This window comes from Neovison vison, chromosome 5, assembly GCF_020171115.1.
Source record: "Neovison vison isolate M4711 chromosome 5, ASM_NN_V1, whole genome shotgun sequence".
Classification (NCBI taxonomy): domain Eukaryota; kingdom Metazoa; phylum Chordata; class Mammalia; order Carnivora; family Mustelidae; genus Neogale; species Neogale vison.
Window position 1 is genome coordinate 81,647,398 of NC_058095.1, and position 19,760 is coordinate 81,667,157.

A 19,760-nucleotide genomic window follows, 5' to 3' on the forward strand; every position below is an offset into this window, starting at 1 on the left:
CATGAAAATTACGTGAAATTAAAATTTCAGTGTCCACAAATAGTTTTATTGGAATATAACCCCACTCATTTCTTTACAGGTGGCTTATAGCTATTTTCACACTGTCATGGTGGAGTTGAGTAGCTGGTACGGACACTGGAGACAGCAAGGCCAAAATCCAAAGCCTTTTGAAAAAAAAAGAGTTTGCCCATCCCTAACTCAACATTCTAATAATCCGTAATTAATTAAATCCACAACCTGAACCAATGACCTTGTTGACCCTTCAATCATTTAAAGTACACCTCACCCCATTGGTTAACCTTTGACACCTCAACGACCTCAAACTGGACTCCACAGACACCCCTTCTGGTGATACCCCCTGAAATTCCTTCCATGACCCCTGGAGCCCTGCTGGGTGAGGGGTGGGCTGACCCATCTACACAGGCAGGAGCCCTAGGCTCCTCTAGGCTTTCTCCAGCCTCCCCTTGGTGACCTCGGGAACTGGATCACCATGTTGTCCTCTGGCCTTTTCCTGCCCATTTTCTGAAGGTGAGAGTGTGCAGACAGCAAAAAGGAGAAGTTTTTTGAAAGCCTTGAGAACATCTTTCTCCCTGGAGCCCATTTTGACGAACTCAATTCTGTTTCCCTGCAGGTTTATGTGGGTTGAGATTTTTAAATTCAGAAAGGATCCTGGTACCCCCAGTTCCTCCTAGTCCGCCCCAAAAAGAGGAACCTCAGGAAACAGAGACACAGAAACATACGCTTCCATGCGGTCTTTCTCACAGGAGGGGTGCCCGGGTGTCATCCCCGCCCCCCCGCCCCACACACACATACCGCCCCGCTGCAACCTCGATAACCTCCCGTGACCTCCCTCGGGCCCCGCCGCCGTAGCGCACAGTGAAGGATGCCCCCAACCCAGGGTCCTTGAGGGAGGAGTTGCAGCTCCATCTCGGCGACCATCAGAGCCCAGTCTCTCTCTCAGGGAGACGACCTGACAGGCCAGGCGAGAATGCAAGGGCATCTACCCAACGCGGGTCCTTGGATGAAAGTTGGCCCCGGGCGCGGGTTCCGGGACCAATCAGGAGACAACGTCCAGCGGATTCTGCGGACTCAGTCAACGTGCCCGAGGCCCATAAAAAGGGAAGCACCAGCTCTGGGCTCCTCAGACCCAGAGGAAGAGGACCAAGGTCTCCGGCTGCTGCCTGGTCAGCGAGCCTGTGGGCGGTACCGGGACGAGCTCCGAATGTTATTGGCCGAGGGGAGAGACCTGCCGCCTGCTGCGCGCTTTCATTGGGTCGCAAGATCGGAGACGTGGCCTCCGCAGGCCGCCTCCGCCTCCAGTTTTCTCGCTACTAGCTACTCGCGCGGAGCGCAGCTGCGTAAGTGGAGCTCGCCAAGCCACCGCGTCACGAACGGCAACTTGGACGCTGTGCAGAGCCTCTTGGAGCAGTTGGAGGCGCGAGGCGGCCGGTAGAGGGCGGTACTGACTGGCGAGTTCAGCGTGAGTGGGCGAGAATGGACGACCAAACCGCGCGCTCTGACTCATGATCCCGGACTGTCTGGATACCTGTACTGTGCGCCCTGCCGCGCTTTGCCCTCCGTCCCTTTTTCTCAGCGTCCAAGAGTGTCTCCTCGCCTCTAGGTCTATTTTTCTCTTCCCAGCACCTCTCTGTCGCTCTCTTCCCTGTCCCCATCCTCTGCTCACAGAGCCCCAGAGGGCGAAGTCCATGGCAGGATTGGGCGTGCCACCCACGCGCCCTCAGGTCCCTCTGCCCTCTCATCCAGCTCCAAGAACGGTCCCACTGCTGGGTGGAGCTGGAGAAGCCGGCTCCCCAAGGGAAGGCAGGCGCACACTTGCACTGGACACTGGTCAGCCCTGGCCTCTGTGATCATGTGGAAGAAGGGGCCAGGAGAAGAGGACCCAAGAAGCCCTACTGCGGGTGGGGAGAAGAGGGGATGGTGGTGTGGATGCCGGACTCTAATAGGAGCTGTGACCTAGGGTACTTTACCTGGGTCCTCTGGTGTCCGTTTCTCCTTGGGTAAAACGCTACGGTTAATGACTGAACGGGCATGAGGAACAAGTGTGGGATTAAAAAAAAAAGCGCCTAGCAGATCTTGAGCGCTCACTTTGTAACTAGTTATAAAAATTCTAAACATTACAGTGCCGTAATACAAGCCATGTGTAAGGAATGCTCTTTCAGCATCGTAGGCATTGGTAGGTGTTATTTATTATCGTCTGATTTTGAATAGCTGATGATGGTAATACACTTCACGAATTATAATAATCTAACAGTAACAAAGTATCAGTGATATTTTGTTACACAAGTAATGTTATACATTATAATTTATATACATTTTATAGTGTCATATATATCATACTTCATGTTTGTTATATTAAATACATATTACATTACAATTATTGTTTATAATACAATGTAACACAGATTGTGTTTGGGTGGTAGATGCAACTCTCACTGTTCTACTTCCTGGTTGGGACTTTCCGCAAGTTACTCAACCATGTCGTGCCTCAGCTTTCTTACCTACACGATGGGAACATCACAATAGAGACCTTGTAGTGATTCAGTATCGTTAGCACAGAGCGTGGCACAGAGAAGGTGCTCCGAGTTGCTATTAATACTGTCTCACTACAATTACCCACCCAGGCACCATGTTATGTAAGAGTCTGCATTCACCTCTCACAAACCATGTGAGAGGCACGCACTTGCGCACTTGCGCACTCCCTACAAGTGCCTCTGTGCCCCGGAACTCTGACTTGGCTCCTATCTTCTCTCTTTCCTTTCCCAGGGTTGGCTAATGGTCCCTTCCACCAGGACATCCAGGCCAACTCAGCCGCATGGAAGACCATCCCTGTATATTCCACTGAGGCTGGCCATCTGCCAGGGAACGTGAGGAAGAATCACTGCAAAGATGTGCTGCCGTGTAAGTTGGGGGCTTCCTGAGGGAGTCGGTGGCGCTCTGCACACATCTCCACCCCATGGCAGTCCAAACCACCCCACTATGCTCCAGTGTACTCCCTCTCGGATCCTTGCAAGTGGCTGCATTTCTCCTGAGCAGCTCCCAATTGCACCCAGATGGGATCCCTGCTGGGTGTGCAGGAACCCTGCTGGCTTTCATCCCGGAGTCTGTCAGGGCCAAAGCACTTTTCTCACCTCTCCCTCTGGCAGATGATCAGACACGAGTGATCCTCTCCCTGCTCTAGGAGGAGGGACATTGCGACTACATCAACGGCAACTTCATCCAGGTCAGGCTGGAAGTCAGGGAAGGAGCTGACATGGTGGGGGTGACAGCAAGATCTCAGTGGTGAACTTAGCCTTTACCAGGGCACAGACGGAAGCCAGGCCTACAACGCCACACAAGGACCCCTGCCTCACACCTTGTTAGACTTCTGGCACCTGGTCTGGGAGTTTGGGGTCAAGGTCAGCCTTAGGGGAGGGTGAGGAGGAACTAACATTCTGAGTCCTCCCTTGGCCGTGTTTCTCCAGTTACCTAACCCAAATCACTCCCCTCTCCCCCTACCCTTCTTGTCTAGGTAATCCTGATGGCATGTCCAGAAATGAAGAATGGGCTGGTAGGTGTCCTCAGCCTTCTAGAATACATTTCTTTGTGCAGGAAGGAGGCAGGAGAAATCTTGCTAGCACCTCCCTAAACCCAGGTCCGAAATAGTGGAGTGACTCCACTATTGCTCTCTTTAATTTTTTGTTGATCTTTCCCTTTTATTCATGGTGTTCATCCCTGCAGTGTTCACAACCCCTTTACTGTTGGTCTTCCCAACCCAAGTCCGCACCATAGACCATAAGGCTTATACTGATCTGTCCCTAGTACAACTCTGATCTCTGTTCTTTTAAAGTGTCTTGTAGGTGGCATATTGTAAGGACTTACTTTTTTATTTGGTCTGACAATCTCTGCCTTTAATTGGAGTATTTAGTTGTTAATATAATTATAAATAATGTTGGGTCTAAATCTACCATCTTTTGTTGGTGGGAATGCAAGCTGGTGCAACCCCTCTGGAAAACAGCATGGAGGTTCCTCAAAATGTTGAAAATAGAACTGCCCTATGACCCAGCAATTGCACTACTGGGAATTTACCCTAAAGATACAAACGTAGTGATCCAAAGGGGCACGTGCACCCGAATGTTTATAGCAGCAATGTCCACAATAGCCAAACTATGGAAAGAACCTAGATGTCCATCAACAGATGAATGGATCAAGAAGATGTGGTATATATACACAATGGAATACTATGCAGCCATCAAAAGAAACGAAATCTTGCCATTTGCGACAACATGGATGGAACTAGAGCGTATCATGCTTAGCGAAATAAGTCAAGCGGAGAAAGACAACTATCATATGATCTCCCTAATATGAGGGAGTGGTGATGCAACATGGGGGCTTAAGTGGGTAGGAGAAGAATCCATGAAACAAGATGGGATAGGGAGGGAGACAAACCATAAGTGACTCTTAATCTCACGAAACAAACTGTGGGTTGCTGGGGGGAGGGGGGTTGGGAGAAGGGGGGTAGGGTTATGGACATTGGGGAGGGTATGTGCTTTGGGGTAAATTGGAAGGGGAGATGAACCATGAGAGACTATGGACTCTGAAAAACAATCTGAGGGGTTTGAAGTGGTGGGGGGGTGGGAGGTTGGGGTACCAGGTGGTGGGTATTATAGAGGGCACAGCTTGCATGGAGCACTGGGTGTGGTGAAAAAATAATGAATACTGTTTTTCTGAAAATAAATAAATTGGAAAAAAATAAAATAAAAAAAAATAAATCTACCATCTTTGTTTTCTATTTGTTCCATCTGTTCTTTGTCCCTTTATTCTTTTCTGTCTTCTTTCCGATTGAGAAATTTTTATTTTTTATTTATTTATTTGAGAGAGAGAAAGAGAGAGTGAGCACTAGTCAGGAAGAGAGGGAGAAAAAGATTCCCCACTGAGCTGGGGCCTGACGCGGGTCTCAATCCCAGGACCCCAAGACTATGACCTGAGCCAAAGGCAGATGCTTAACTGACTGAGCCACCCAGGTGCCCCTAGATTGAGAATTTATGAATCCATTTCAGAGTCATTATATACTTATTAATTATACCGCTGTGTATTATGTGCATAGTGTGACTTTAGAGTTTACCAGTTATATCTTTAACTTATCACAGTATACACTCAAATAATATTATACCATTTCATTTGAAACATAAGAACTTTATACTAGCATATTTATTTCAAATTTCCCATTCCCTGCTTTATGTTACTGTTGCCATAGGTTTTAATTCTAAATATGAAATATACTCCACAATTCACTATTATTTTTACTTTAGATTGTCTTTTTCTTATTTTTTTAATTTTTTATTTTAATTCCAGTATAGTTAACATACAGTGTCATATTAGTTTAAGTGTATAATATAGTAATTCAGCAATTCTAAATATTACTCCATGACCATCATGATAAGTGTGCTTTTTTTTTCATTTTATTTCTATTCAGTGTTCCAGCATTCATTGTTTATGCACCACATCCAGTACTCCCTGTAATACGTGCCCTCCATAATACCCACCATGAGGCTCACCCAACCCCTAAGCCTCCTTCCCTCTAAAAGCCTCATTTTGTTTCTCAGTCCATAGTCCCTCATGGTTTGTCTCCACTTCAACTCACTTCTCTGCTCCATCTCCCAGTGTCCTCCATGTTATTCCTTATGCGCCACAAGTAAGTGAAACCATATGATAATTGACTCTCTATGCTTGACTTATTTCACTCAGCATAATCTCTTCCAGTCCTGTCCATGTTGATATAAAAATTGGATATTCATCCTTTCTGATGGAGGCATAATACTCCATTTTATATATGGACCATATCTTCTTTATCCATTGAAGGGCATCTTGGTTCTTCCCACAGTTTGGTGACTATAACCATTGCTGCTATGAACATTGGGGTACAGATGGCCCTTCTTTTCACTACATCTGTATCTTTGGGGTAAATACCCAGTAGTGCAATTGCAGGGTCTTGGGAAGCTCTATTTTTAACTTCTTAAGGAATCTCTACATTGTTCTCCAAAGTGGTTGCACCAACTTGCATTCCCACCAACAGTGTAAGAGGGTTCCCCTTTCTCCACATCTTCTCCAACACACATTGTTTACTGTCTTGTTAATTCTGGCCATTCTAACTGGTGTAAGTTGGTATCTCAATGTAGTTTTGATTTAAATCTCCCTGATGGCTAATGATGATGAACATTTTTTCATGTGTCTGTTAGCCATTTGTATGTCTTCATTGGAGAAGTGTCTATTCATGTCTTTAGCCCATTTGTTGACATGATTATCTGCTTTGTGGACATGATTATCTGCTTTGTGTGTGTTGAGTTTGAGGAGTTCTTTATAGATCTTGGATATCAGCCCTTTGTCTGTAGTGTCCTTTGCGAATATCTTCTCCCATTCCGTGGGTTGCCTCTTTGTTTTGTTGACGGTTTCCATTGCTGTGCAGAAGCGTATCTTGATGAAGTCCCAAAAGTTCATTTTTACTTTTGTTTCCTTTGTTTTTGGAGACATATCTTGAAAGAAGTTGCTGTGGCCTATGTCAAAGAGATTACTGCTTATGTTCTCCTCTGGGATTTTGATAGATTCCTGCCTCACATTGAGGTCTTTTACCCATTTTGAGTTTATCTTTGTGTATGGTGTAAGAGAATGGTTGACTTTCATTCTTCTATGTGTAGCTGTCCAATTTTCCCAGCACCATTTATTAAAGAGACTGTCTTTTTTCCACTGTATAATTTTTCCTCCTTTGTCAAAGATTATTTGACCATAGAGTTGAGGGTCTATATCTGGGCTCTCCACTCTGCTCCACTGGTCTATGTATCTGTTTTTGTGTCAGTACCATGCTGTCTTGGTGATCACAGCTTTGTAGTAAAGCTTGAAATCAGGCAACATGATACCCCCAGTTTTGTTTCTCTTTTTCAACATTTCCTTAGCAATGCGGGGTCCCTTCTGGTTCCATACAAATTTTATGATTGTTTGTTCCAGCTCTTTGAAAAATGCTGGTGGAATTTTGATTGGGATGGCATCAAAAGTACAGATTGTTCTAGGTAGTATAGACATTTTAACAATGTTTATTCTTCCAACCCATGAGCATGGAATGGTTTTCCATGTTTTTGTGTCTTCTTCAGTTTCTTTCATAAGTGTTCTGTAGTTCCTCTAGTGCAGATCCTTTGCCTTTTTAGGATAAGTGTACTCTTAATCGCCTTCACCTATTTCACCCATTTCCCACCCCTACCTTCCCTCTGGTAACCACCTGTTTATTCTCTATAGTTAAGTCTGTTTTTTGGTTTCTCTCTTTTTTTCCCCTCATTTATTTATTTTGTTTCTTAAGTTCCACATATGTGTGGAATCATATGGTATTTGTCTTTCCCCAACTGATTCTTTTCACTTAGTATTATACCCTCTAGATCCACCCATATTGTTGCAAATGGCAAAATTTCATTGTATATTCCGTGTGTGTGTGTTTGTGTGTGTGTGTGTGTGTGTGTGTGTATATATATATAATCACATCTTCTTTATCCATTCATCTATTGATGGACACGGGCTTCTTCCATAATTTGGTTATTGTAAATAATGCAGCAATGAACACAGGGGTGCATATATCCTTTTATCCTTTTTTTAAAGATTTTATTTATTTTTTTGACAGAGATCACAAGTAGGCAGAGAGACAGGCAGAGGTGGGGGGGGAAGCAGGCTCCCTGCTGAGCAGAGAGCCCAATGCGGGGCTTGATCCCAGGACCCTGGGATTATGACCTGAGCCGAACACAGAGGCTTTAACCCACTGAGCCACCCAGGTGCCCCCCATATATCCTTTTGAATTAGTGTTTGAGTATTCTTTGGATAAATACCAAGTAGTGCAATTACTGGATCATAGGGTAGTTCCATTTTTATTTTTTGAGGAAACACCATATTGTTTTCCAGAGTGGCTGTACCAGTTTACATTCCCAACAGTGCACAGTGGTTCTTTTATCTCCACATCCTTGACAACACTTGATGTTTCTTAAATTTTTATTTTAGCGATTCTGATAGGTGTGAGGTGATATCTCATTGTGTTTTGATTTGCATTTCCCTGATGATGAGTGATGTCGAGTGAGCATCCTTTCATATATCTGTTGGCCATTTGGATATCTTCTTTGGAGAAATGTCTGCTCATGTCTTTTGTCCATTTTTTAATTGGATTATTTCCTGTTTGGCTGTTGAGTTGAATCAGTTTTTTATATATTTTGTATACTAACCCTTTATCAGATATGTCATTTGCAAACATCTTCTCCCATTCAATAGGTCATTTTTTTTAGTTTTATTGTTTGTTTCCTTTGTATGCAAAAGCTTTTTATTTTGCCACAGCCATCAGATAAGAAAAGGAAATACCATCCAGTGGTATTTATTTTGCCACAGCACTCAGATAAGAAAAGGAAATACCATCCAAATTGATAAGCAAGAAGTAAAACTTTAACTTTTTGTGGATGGCATGACACTATATATAGAAAATCCTAAAGACTACACTAAAAAATTACTAAAGCCAATAAATGGAGTAAGGTCACAGTATACAAAATCAGTGTACAGAAATCTGTTGCATTTCTATACACTAATAATGAAACAGCAGAAAGAGAAATTAAGAAAACAATACAATTTCCAGTTGTACCAAAAATAGTAAAATACGTAGAAATAAACTTAACAAAGGAAGTGAAAAACCTATACACTGAAAACTATAAAACACTGATGAAAAAAATTGAAGATGACACAAATAAATGAAAATATACTCCATGCTCATGGATTGGAAGAAGAAATATTGTTAAAATGTCCATTCTATCCAAAGCAATCTACAGATTTAATGCAATCCCTATCAAAATAGCAACAGCACTTTTCACAGAACTAGAACAATCCTGAAATTTGGATGGAACCAGAAAAGACCCCGAAGAGCCAAAGCAATCTTGAAAAGGAAATATAAAGTTGGAGATATCACAATTCCAGATTTTAAGTTATACTACAAAGCTGTAGTAATCAAAATAATATGATACTGGCACAAAAATAGACATGTAGATTAATTGAATAGGATAGAAAGCCCGGAAATAAACCCATGATTATATGGTCAATTAATCTATTAATCTGCAGCAAAAGAGGCAAAAATATGCCATGGAAAAAAGAACCTCTTCAATAAATAGTGCTGGGAAAAGTGGATATCTACGTGCAAAAAGAGAGAGAGAGAGAAAGAAAGGAAACTGGACCACTTTCTTACACCACACACAAAAATAAATTCATAATGGATTAAATACCTAAATGTGAGACCCCAAAGCATAAAAATTCTAGAAGAGAGTATAGGCAGTAATTTGTCTTGCATTGGTCATAGAAGTATGCTTCTCAATATGTCTCCCGAGGCAAAGGAAACAAAAGCAAAAATAAACTATTGGGACTAAACAGCTTTATCAAGATGCAATTTAGGGGCACCTGGGTGGCTCAGTGGGTTAAGTCTCTGCCTTCAGCTCGGGTCCTGATCTCAGGGTCCTGGAATCAAGCCCCACATGGGGCTCTTTGCTCAATGGGGAGCCTGCTTCCCCACTGCTTCTCTGCCTGCCTCTCTGCCTTCTTGTGATCTCTCTCTGTCAAATAAATAAACACAATCTTTAAGAAAAGTGTAATTTATCCATTTAAAGTGTGCAATTCAGTTGTTTTTAGTATATTTCTGAGTTATGTAACCATCGCTGCAATAAATTTTAGAACATTTTCATTACCCACAAAGAATATTGTATCCATTGGCAGTCACTCCCCATTTCTTCAAAAAGAGTAACCCCTACTCTATTATTGGTCTCTATAGGTTTGACCACTCTGAACTTTTCATGTAAACTGAATCATATGATATGTTGTCTTTGTGACTGGGTCCTTTCACTGAGCATGTTTTTAAAATTTCATGCATATTGCAGCATGTGTCAGTACTTGACTCCTTTTTATTGTTTAACAGTATTCCATTGAAAGGATCTACTGCATTTTATTTATTCATTTATCAGTTTATAGAATGTGAGTTACTTCCACTTTTTGGTTATTATGAATAATGCTGCTTTTGAATAATAATGCTTATGAAAATGCAAGGGTTTTTTGTTTTTTTTTTTTTTGAAAATGCAAGTTTTTGCATAGAAGCATGTTTTCAGTTCTCTCAGGTACATACCTGGAAGTGGAATTGGTACATCATATGATAACTCCACTCTTAATATTTTGAGGAACTGTCAAACTGTTTTCCACAGCTACATCATTTTACCTTCCAATCAGCAATGTATGAGGATTTGAACTCACATTCTCCCCATTACTTGTCTGTTTTTTTTAACGCTTATTATTATTATTATTATTAGCACTTATTTGTCTGTCTTTTCCCCATTGAATGGTCTTGTTATCCTTGTTGAAAGTCAATTGACTATAAATGTAAGGGCTCTCAACTTTATTCCATTGATTGGTAGGTCTATCTTTGTACCAGTACTATACACTTTTTATTATTGTAACTTTATAGTAAGTTTTGATATCAAGAAAAATAAAGATGTACCTTCTCTGTCTCAGATGATCCCACCTAATTTCAGCCTCTTCAACGTGGTCCTGGAGATGAGAAAGCAGCGGCCTGCAGCTGTGCAGACAGAGGTGAGAGCCTCAGTCTCAATCCAAGAATATATCCCTCCTCCTCTTGTCTTCCATTTTTGATGATTCCTCTTCCCTACCAGGAGCAATACAGATTCCTATACCACACAGTGGCTCAGATGTTCTTCTCAGCAGTCCAAAACATCAGCCCTCTTTACCAGAATTTCAAGGAGGTACCAAGGCCCCCTTCCTACTTTCTTTGTATCTACCATCTAAGCCTCGGACGGAGACCAGGACCCAGAGAAGAAGTATTTGGCCACCATGGACTCCTTCTGGGAGCAGGGAATGACTATGATATCCACCTTTGTCCTCCTTGCTACCTTATCAGACTGTTCTTCTTAAGCTTACCCCTCTACCCCAAGAGTCCATGGTCACTTCCATGGACTTCCCAAACAGGGGTCTGGCCAGTTTCCTCCAAATCTCATACTCTTCCCCTCCTGTCTTTCCCCAGAATTGTGCCCCAGTCTATGATGAGGCCCTCTCCTTCCAGACTTCCCAGATGCTTCCCACCACACGGCACCCACCTGGCCAGGTCCTCAGGTACCCAGCTCCATCTCTTCATTCCTCCCTTTCCAAGTTCTCATGCTCAGAGGCTAACTCTTTCCTTGTTCTTGAAACACCAGCCCTTCCTTGCTGTTCAGTTTACCAAATATTCACTGGCTCTTTCTTTGAACTGAGTCCAGGAACCTGCCCCAAGATGACACTGGTCCCAGGAATCCCACTGCCTCTGCCTCTAAGGCTAGCCCCTATGTTAGCCCTTTCTTTGCTTCCCAAGTCATTAATTTAGCAAATATTTCTTTTTTTTTTTGATGTTCTTTTTTTTTTCTTTTTTTTTCCAATTTATTTATTTTCAGAAAAACAGTATTCATTATTTTTTCACCACACCCAGTGCTCCATGCAAGCTGTGCCCTCTATAAAGCAAATATTTCTTGATGCCGCCCACTTGTCAGGCCTCATGTCAGGTGCTGGGGACAGTCAACCTTCCCTTGCAGCAAATTTTACCCCATCGTCCTCAAAACTAGCTCTCCATTTTGAGGCTATCCCTCCCTCCCCCTTTAGATGCCACTTCCTCATTCTTTTATTCAGACATGTACACAGAAATGACCACCCCTTACCTAGCACCAATACCCTGCCCATTTTCCTGCCAGGCTGTTCCCTTCCCTTCACTCACCTAACTTGCCAGGCGCTCGAGAGACAGAACCGAACTCCCCTCATCCAGAGACCCCATCCTCTCTCCTCTGAGACCTGCCCACCTGCTCTCTTCGACCGGACCTGCTAGCGCCTTGGGTGGGAAGGAAGCCCGCGGTTTGCGAGCTAGGCGCACTCCCCACCCCCTCCCTCGGCTCAGTCTTTTCACTTCCTCCCCCGCCTTCCCCACTCGCAGAAGCATCTCGGTGCCTGGGCCCCCGGCCCTCGCCATGGCCGACACGTATGCGGTGGTGCAGAAGCGCGGGGCGCCGGCGGGCACCGGGGCCGGGGCGCGGGGGCGCGGCTCAGAGGAGGGGCCGCTCTACAGCCAGGTGACGCCGCGCGCCCGGCTGCTGCAAGCGCAGGCAGTGAACGCGCGTGGGGTGCTGCCCAGCGGCGGTGAGTCCCGAGCGGGCAGGGGCGCGAGGCGGACGACCGGCACCCTCCTGCGCCTTCTCCAGACCCAGTCTTGCTGGGGTCGGGAAGGCCCTGGCGGCCTCGAGACCCCCGCCCCTGAGTCCGGCCTGATCTGGGCCTAAGCTGACGTGTGTGCTTTCCCGGCCACGCTTCTGGGACTATTTCCAACTCCCGTCGCGGCCGGAAGTGTGCCAGGCCTAGTCTTGGGCTGAAGGCTGGGTCCGTTTCTCCGGCGACGCTAGCTACTCCAGGGGGACGCGTCGGTTTCCGCTATGCCCCCTCTGGCTGCCCTCACCGCCCTGGCCCTGTCTGCCAGCTCAGGCTCCGGGAGCATGGAGATGCAGTTCTGCCCCGAGTGGGTTCCGGAGCTCCGTGGGCTGCCTGAGTCAATCTTTGGGGGTGGTTTTCTGCCCGCAGTTCCTGCTGACCAAAGCCCTGCTGGGCCTGACGCCTATGAGGACGTGGTGGATGGAGCTCAGAGTGGTGGGCTAGGTAAGTCAAAGCCTGGATTGCTGGGCATCCGCAGCTTCGAATCCCAGGATTTGGGGGTTTAGGGATGGTGGCATGGGGCTCGCACTCTCAGAGTCCTGTGGATGTGGCTGCAGTAAACCACCAGGGCCTGGAGGCTTGAGGATGACCTTCCACACATCTCCGTGCCGCAGCTTCTCCACAAACCCATGGTGCCCTTCTTCCAGGCTTCAACCTACGCATTGGAAGGCCTAAGGGGCCCCGGGACCCCCCTGCTGAGTGGACCCGTGTGTGAGTGCTGGACCCTGCCTGCCTGTTGCCCCACGTGGGCACCTGGACTGCTGACGGCCATTCTTTGCTATGTGAAGTGTTGGGAATGGGAAAGCTGGTCCTGGATCAAAATAAAAGTTTCTCAGGGTGGAAATGTAGGGGTTTTGCCCCGTGATTATAGTATTCAAGGCTCGAGGCTGGGGGAGGTAGTTGGGAGATAATGGCTGGTGAGATTGCAGTGAACAGATTCAAACATAAACATCAGGAATGGGCCCAACCTCAGGGGACTAGGCAGGTTCTTCCAGGTGTGAAGAAGAGGATGGACAGGTGGGTTTCTGGAGACTGCCCCATCACCATAATGGACTAGTTCATCTCAATATCTGATCCTTCCTCACTCAGACACCCAGCTGGACACAGAAATGGGTGGGCCCTGAAAAACACTGATAGACACTCCTCCACCCCCCCAACCACCATTCAGACAGATCCAAGCCAGATATAACAATCCAGCAGACTGATTTCAAACAAGTAAAAAGATCGCCACAGGGGTACACAGACAGATGGACCCCCAAACAGGACAAGTAGATAGCCATACACCTAGACCGACCTTTAGAGGGACAGTCCACAGCTGGATGGATGGACTGCCAGTCAGAGAGATTAATCAACTAATAGCCTGACAGACCACCTCTAGCAAGAGAAACCATCAAAAAGACTCATCTTAGTTAGACAGCCAGCCAGACACAGGCCAGATGGACCCCTAGGTTGACAGATTCCCAGACAGACATAAACAAATCCCCAGCTGAACAGACCTGTACATTCTCTCAGCTAGACAGACCCACCCCCAAGTGGGCGGGCAGACTGACCTAGTCAAACTTCTAACTAGCCAGATGGACTCCAAGCCAGACAGAAAGAACCTTGATTATACAGACAGCCTCCCAACAAGGCAGATAGGTAAACTTCTAGACAGGTGGATAGTCCCCACTAACTCACCAACTCTAAAGACCCACATTTTAGCAGACAAATTGATACACCACCTTCTGAGAAGACTGCGGGGTGGATCCCCAGGCAGTCAACAAGCCAGGTAAGGAGACAAACCCTCAGGTAGATAAGCATCCTAAGCCAGACAGACCACCCACCATCCAGAACATTTATCAACTTGGCATGCCTTACAAATCAGGAGATCCTTCAAACAGGCTAGATCCCTGCTCGCCAGATGGACCTCAATCTCTCAGGGCCTCATTGGAGTATGAACCCCTATTCAGACACATGACAGATGACCCCAGCCAGACAGTGAGGCACTATGCTCAGAGATAAATGAACCCCAAACCAACTGGCCAACTAGACACCAAGCTGGACAGACAGAACCCAAACCCGATGAACAGCTGGACCCCCATCTGGAGAGATGAATGGACCCCTGACAAGTCAGACCCTATTTAGAAAGATCCCCAACCAGATAGACCAGAGTCAGACAGGAAGACCCCCAACCAGACTAACTCTGAGCTGTTCACATAGACTGGCCAGGAAAACCCCCAGTCCTTGAGCTGACAGCAGATGCACACAGATTGCTAATTTGGCAGCAGATCTGCAGCTGGTAAGACAGAGATCTAGCTTCACAGTTGGACGGACCCTAGACCAACAGATCAGTCTGTAGCCAGATGGCCTGATGAATCTCCCAAGTAGATAGCTGGAAAAGTGAACTCCAGACAGACTGAATGCCAGCTTGGTAAGACTCTCAGAAAGACCTCTGGCAGACAGATACGCAGACCCCAGCCAGAAGGACCACAGCTAGACAGATCCCCTACTAGACAGGTAGACAGTCCATGAGCCAGACAGATTTCAGCTAGACAGACAGAAAAATGGGCCACCCAGCCAGAAAACAAACCATCCTCCATCAAGATGGATCTTCAAACAAGACAACCCCAAATGGACAGTAAGACAAGAGTAAATTTATACTTGATGCTCCAAAACCCTGATCCTGCTCTATGAGCCTCTCTCCTAATGTGATCTCCTGACAGTGTCTAGTTCATTCAGGGGGATTCCCTTCCATCACTCCCTAACACAGAAAGCTGTCCTGTGTATGTGATGAACATGGACCACTGACTGAGGCCAGCAGGGCCCTAATGCCTCATACAGTTACTGTGAAAATTCAGTGAAAGAGAGAATATAAAGATTTAGTTCAGGAGCTTATGCATGATAAATGTTAGACCATAATCAGGTCTTTGCTCCTGCATTCAATATAGGTTCTGAGACAAGTCATTTGCCCTTTGTCGGTGAAAGGAAGGTGGAACTTGCCTTCCTTGACCACAATAGTGCTTGCTGGCATTGGACTTAGTCAAGTGTTGTAAGGTTTCTGCACAAGAGTCAGTTCAACCAGCCAAAACCTGGAACTGCAGAGAAACTTAGGGATTCTTTAGCTTAATGGGGAACAGGAAGCCAGTATTACCTGGCATCCAAACTCTTTGACAAAAGGTAGAGCTGACCTCAGTGTAAAGAGACACGAAGGAGGACCCAAGGCTGCTAGTAACAGAGGAGAGTTGAGTTGTCATTTAGAGTATAAAATTATCTCATAGCCAGAAATATTAAGTTCATTTGGCTCCAGAGACCAGAAGGGGAAAAGCAGTAGTATCTTTGAGGAGAGGTGGCCTATGGCAGAAGGAAGAAGCGTATCTCCTTCCTCAGGTGAAGAAACTAATGTCAATTAGAGCATTGGTCTCTGGGGTCTGTCCTTAAGCCAGCACCCACTCAGCCCAATTTCCTACCAGAAGTCATAACTGTGGAGTACAGTAGGCCCATTTAGGTAAGATTTTTTAATAATTAGGTCTGAGGCTGAACTGTTTGCAATTCTTAGGTGCCCATTCCAGACTGAAGAGTTGCTCTGCTGGAAGTGAGAAGAACAGCACCCTTGTGACTACCTAGCAACACAGAAAAACCTGTAGGCTTGGCTTGCAAGGTAGAGCATTAAGGAGAATGCTGGGCTGGGCTCTTGACACATTTTATCTCATTTAATATGTAAAGCAATGTTTGTAAGTTAAGTATTGCTACTGAGCCCATTTTGTAGATGCAAAGAAGACTCGGAGAAGATAGTTGTTAGATATTCACACCCAGATTTAGGTCTCAGTGTTTAGTGTTACAGAAATATATGACTCTGAGCAAAAGAAGTCCTAAATCATTAAATGAATGTTAATAACTAGCACTGACTAGGTCCTTGGTGTAAACATGGACTGAATCATTTGTTATCCCCACCTTACAGAAGCCAGGAATAACTGCAGTGAACACAGCATCATTTAATATTTCTTTAAAGAATCATGGTTAATAGCTGGGACTCAGTCACTTACTAGTGGTTGGATCTTGAGCAAGTTTTCAGTGTCTCTCTGGTTCAGTTAGTTTCCTAGTCTATAAATAGAGGACAAAGTTACTTTTATCATAGGGCCACCACATGAATGATTGTTCAGAGCAAGAGTGAATCTGGATTCTTACAACACACATAGAAAAGATGTCATTTTTTCAGGGATTATTTCCAGAATAAAAAAATTTACATAGTTCTAGTCTTGGTTAACAGTTACATTTTAAGTCAGTGGGCAGAAAAATGTTCTCTTCAATGTATGGTGTTGAGATAATTAAGTAGTCATTTAGGAAAGAAAAAAGTTCCATACGTCATACCCTACAGAAGGACAAATCCTGAATGTATTAGAGATTTAGATATAAAAGAATAAACCATAGAAGCATTAGAAGAAATTATGGGAAATTTTCTTTATATTCTTAGACTGCACCAGTGCTTGCTTAATATGGAAAGACAGCAGAAGCTCAGAAGAAAATAAAATTTATTGCATAAGAATATTTCAACCTCACAAAAATCACCAAAGCACAGTCAGAAAATTCATGACAAACTTGAAAAAATTTACAACTGAGATCAAACAAAAGGCTAGTTTTCTGAAATATAAAAAGCTCTTAAGAATAAAGGCCAAAAACTAAAAAATGTGCAAAGATGCCCTACTTTAGGTATAATAAAAACCATGAAAATCATAATTTTATACTGAGATAGCCGATTTTACTTATGTTAGCAAAGATCAAAAAGTTTAGTAACACGGTGTGTCATCTAAGATATAAGGAAACATTCTCGTATAGAGCCAGTGGGTGTTAAAATGCATACAATCTCCATAGAAAGCACTTTAACAACATCTGTTTAAAAATGCATATACTCTTTGAGGCAGAAGTTTCATTTGCAGGCATTTATCTTCTGTGGATACTCACAGAACTCTAAAATGACTGTTACACTGAGTTAATCACTATAACACTGTCTGTAGCAGCAGAAGACTGGAAATAAATGTTCACAGTGGGGTCCTGGTTAAACAAATGCTATGATGGTATACTATGCAGTGTAAAAAAGGGAAGTGAAACCACCTCTGTGCACTGGTGTGAACAAATTTCCAAATAACATTGTAAAATTTTAAAAAAGGATATTATGTTATAAAAAGAAAATATTTTATATGAACATATATAAATATGTTTTTCCTTATATACACATAAAGAGTCTTGAAAAAAGCACAAGAAATTTGACAAAGAACTGAACATCTGGGGGCCCTATCCTGCAGCCCCATGTGCTTTGCTCCAGCCATCCTGCCTTCTGTTCACCTCCTCAAACCTTCCATGCTCAGGCATTTGTGTTGGTTGTCCTGTCTCCCCAGAGCCTCAAGTGACCATCTCTGACTATAGTGCACACTGAGGTCCCTGCCAGTACTGCTGGGGTGCCCTGAAGATCCACATCCAGTACTGTCCTACCACATAAAAAGATACCAGGACTTTTACCCACAAAGAGTAGCTAGTGTTCATTAGGCTTCTTATGTGGTAGGTACTATTCAAAGTATATTAACTATATAAATTCATTTAATATTCCCAAAGAGATTAAGTAGTATTTTTATCCCTATTTCATAGATATGAAAAACTTAGGTAGAGACGTTGAGCAATCCAAGGTTGCCCAGTTAGAAAATAGCAGAGATATATTTCAAGCCTAGACATTCTTGTTCCCCACCCCACATCCAAAAAAAGTGTAGTCATGCCTAAAAGCCTAAAGTTGAACTTTCTCCATGCTGACCTTCTGTAAATAGGTCAATGTCCCCATGAGAACATGGGATCAGAAGTTCTACAGCTACCAGGAAATATTTCAAATTTGCGGTCATGTGTACAGTGGATGCTTTAAATCAACAAAAGAAATATCGACAGTGTGATACTGTGGTTTGTAATAAATTCAAATTTTGGCCTTCATCTACTTGTTCCTAGCTTCCAGCTCCTAAAATCTTTGGAATTTCCTAAGCGATGAGAGCATCCTTTGTAATCATATCAGGCCTTTTATGCTCTATCCCAGAAATTGTTTCAGAGCCATAAGGGTAAAATGGGTGTAATATTATTCATAATAAGGCCCTTTTTACCATGCTTGATTTTATGTTAATGAAGTGACAGCCCCACCTGTGACCTGCAGTGAGGGAGTGGTATGTGGAGATTAAATTCAATCACCATTGGTGAATGATTTAATCAACCATGATCCTTAAAAGTCCCTGACTACCAGTTTGGACAGCTTCTAGGTTGTGAACTGGCATGCATCCACATTCTGGGAGGGTGACACACCCTAAACTCCACAGGGACATAAGTTCCTGTGTTTAGGACTATTCCTGACCTCACTCTATGTATCTCTTCATGTGGCTTTTCAATCATATACTTTCATATTCTTTGTAATAAATCAATCAATAATCTCCAGCAGGACTGGCTGATCAAGTTGTTATTCCTGAGTTCTAGAAAATTAATCAGACTGAAGGAGGTGATTGTGGGAACTTCCAATTTGTAGCCAGTCAGTAGCACAGATAACAACCTGGACTTGCAATTGGCATCCAAAGTGGGGTCAGTCTATCTCCAGAGAGACATCAGAATTGAGCTGAATTTGTGGAACATTCAGTGTTCACTGAGAATTGAAGAATTGCTTGGTGGTGTTGGAAAAAAAAAACACCAGAAATAATTACTTTGAATATTTTAGTGGGCCCATTTCTCACTTTGGGTTTCTTCTATAGGGTGTGGGAATCTCAATGATCAGAACATCCCAGCTTAGAGAAGACTCAGCCATATTTCTGTTTTCCCAAAATATGACCAATGTGTGTAAGAAAAGGGAAACCAACATGGGGGATATATTGGGGAAACCTGTACAGTGTCCATGGTACAGAGGGAGGAGGGGAGACAAAAGACAAGGAAACACTTTTTCTCAGCTGGTGTGAAAAGTACAATAAACAGTGCAGGGAAGCGTGGGTGGATGGGTCTCAGTCCAGTAAGAAGTGAGGTAGGAGAACAATGGGTCAGGAAGGGCCTCCTAGAGGAAATGACACCTGGCTGAGCTGTATTTACTAAGTTCAGTTATTCATGGACAAAATTAACTATTAGTGAAAGTTAACTTTATGTATGCTTCTGGTCAGGCCATTGCTAGGGAACCACAGAGACCCCATAACATGTGAATTGGTGCTCTCCTATGTTGCAGTGGGAAAATATATTGGGGTAGCTGTTTTGAAGAATTATTTGGCAATGTCTACCTTTTAAGAAACCAGTGCACTAGGAATCTACCCTCTGGATATATTTTCAAATTTCACTTTAAAAAATGGTTGGCTAATTGAACGCAATAATTAAAAAATGTTTTATGTTGACTATATGTTGAAATTATAATATTTGGCATAAATAAAACGCTTAAGTAAAATATAACATTTAATTTAATGTATTAATGTACTTAATATATTGTATTTAATTAAAAAATT

General features: G+C 43.8%; 1 protein-coding gene across 1 annotated transcript; it reads left to right on the forward strand.

The window, feature by feature from the left end:
* Positions 1–988: 988 nt before the first annotated feature.
* PTPN18 (protein tyrosine phosphatase non-receptor type 18) lies at positions 989–13,129 on the forward strand. The gene is given in 12 exon segments (XM_044250282.1): positions 989–1,480; positions 2,811–2,919; positions 3,165–3,241; positions 3,321–3,416; positions 3,530–3,630; positions 9,971–10,026; positions 10,511–10,635; positions 10,716–10,805; positions 11,084–11,172; positions 12,017–12,219; positions 12,655–12,729; positions 12,933–13,129. Coding segments are annotated over 12 exon segments (1,581 nt in total). The 3' UTR covers positions 13,001–13,129.
* Positions 13,130–19,760: the final 6,631 nt, after the last annotated feature.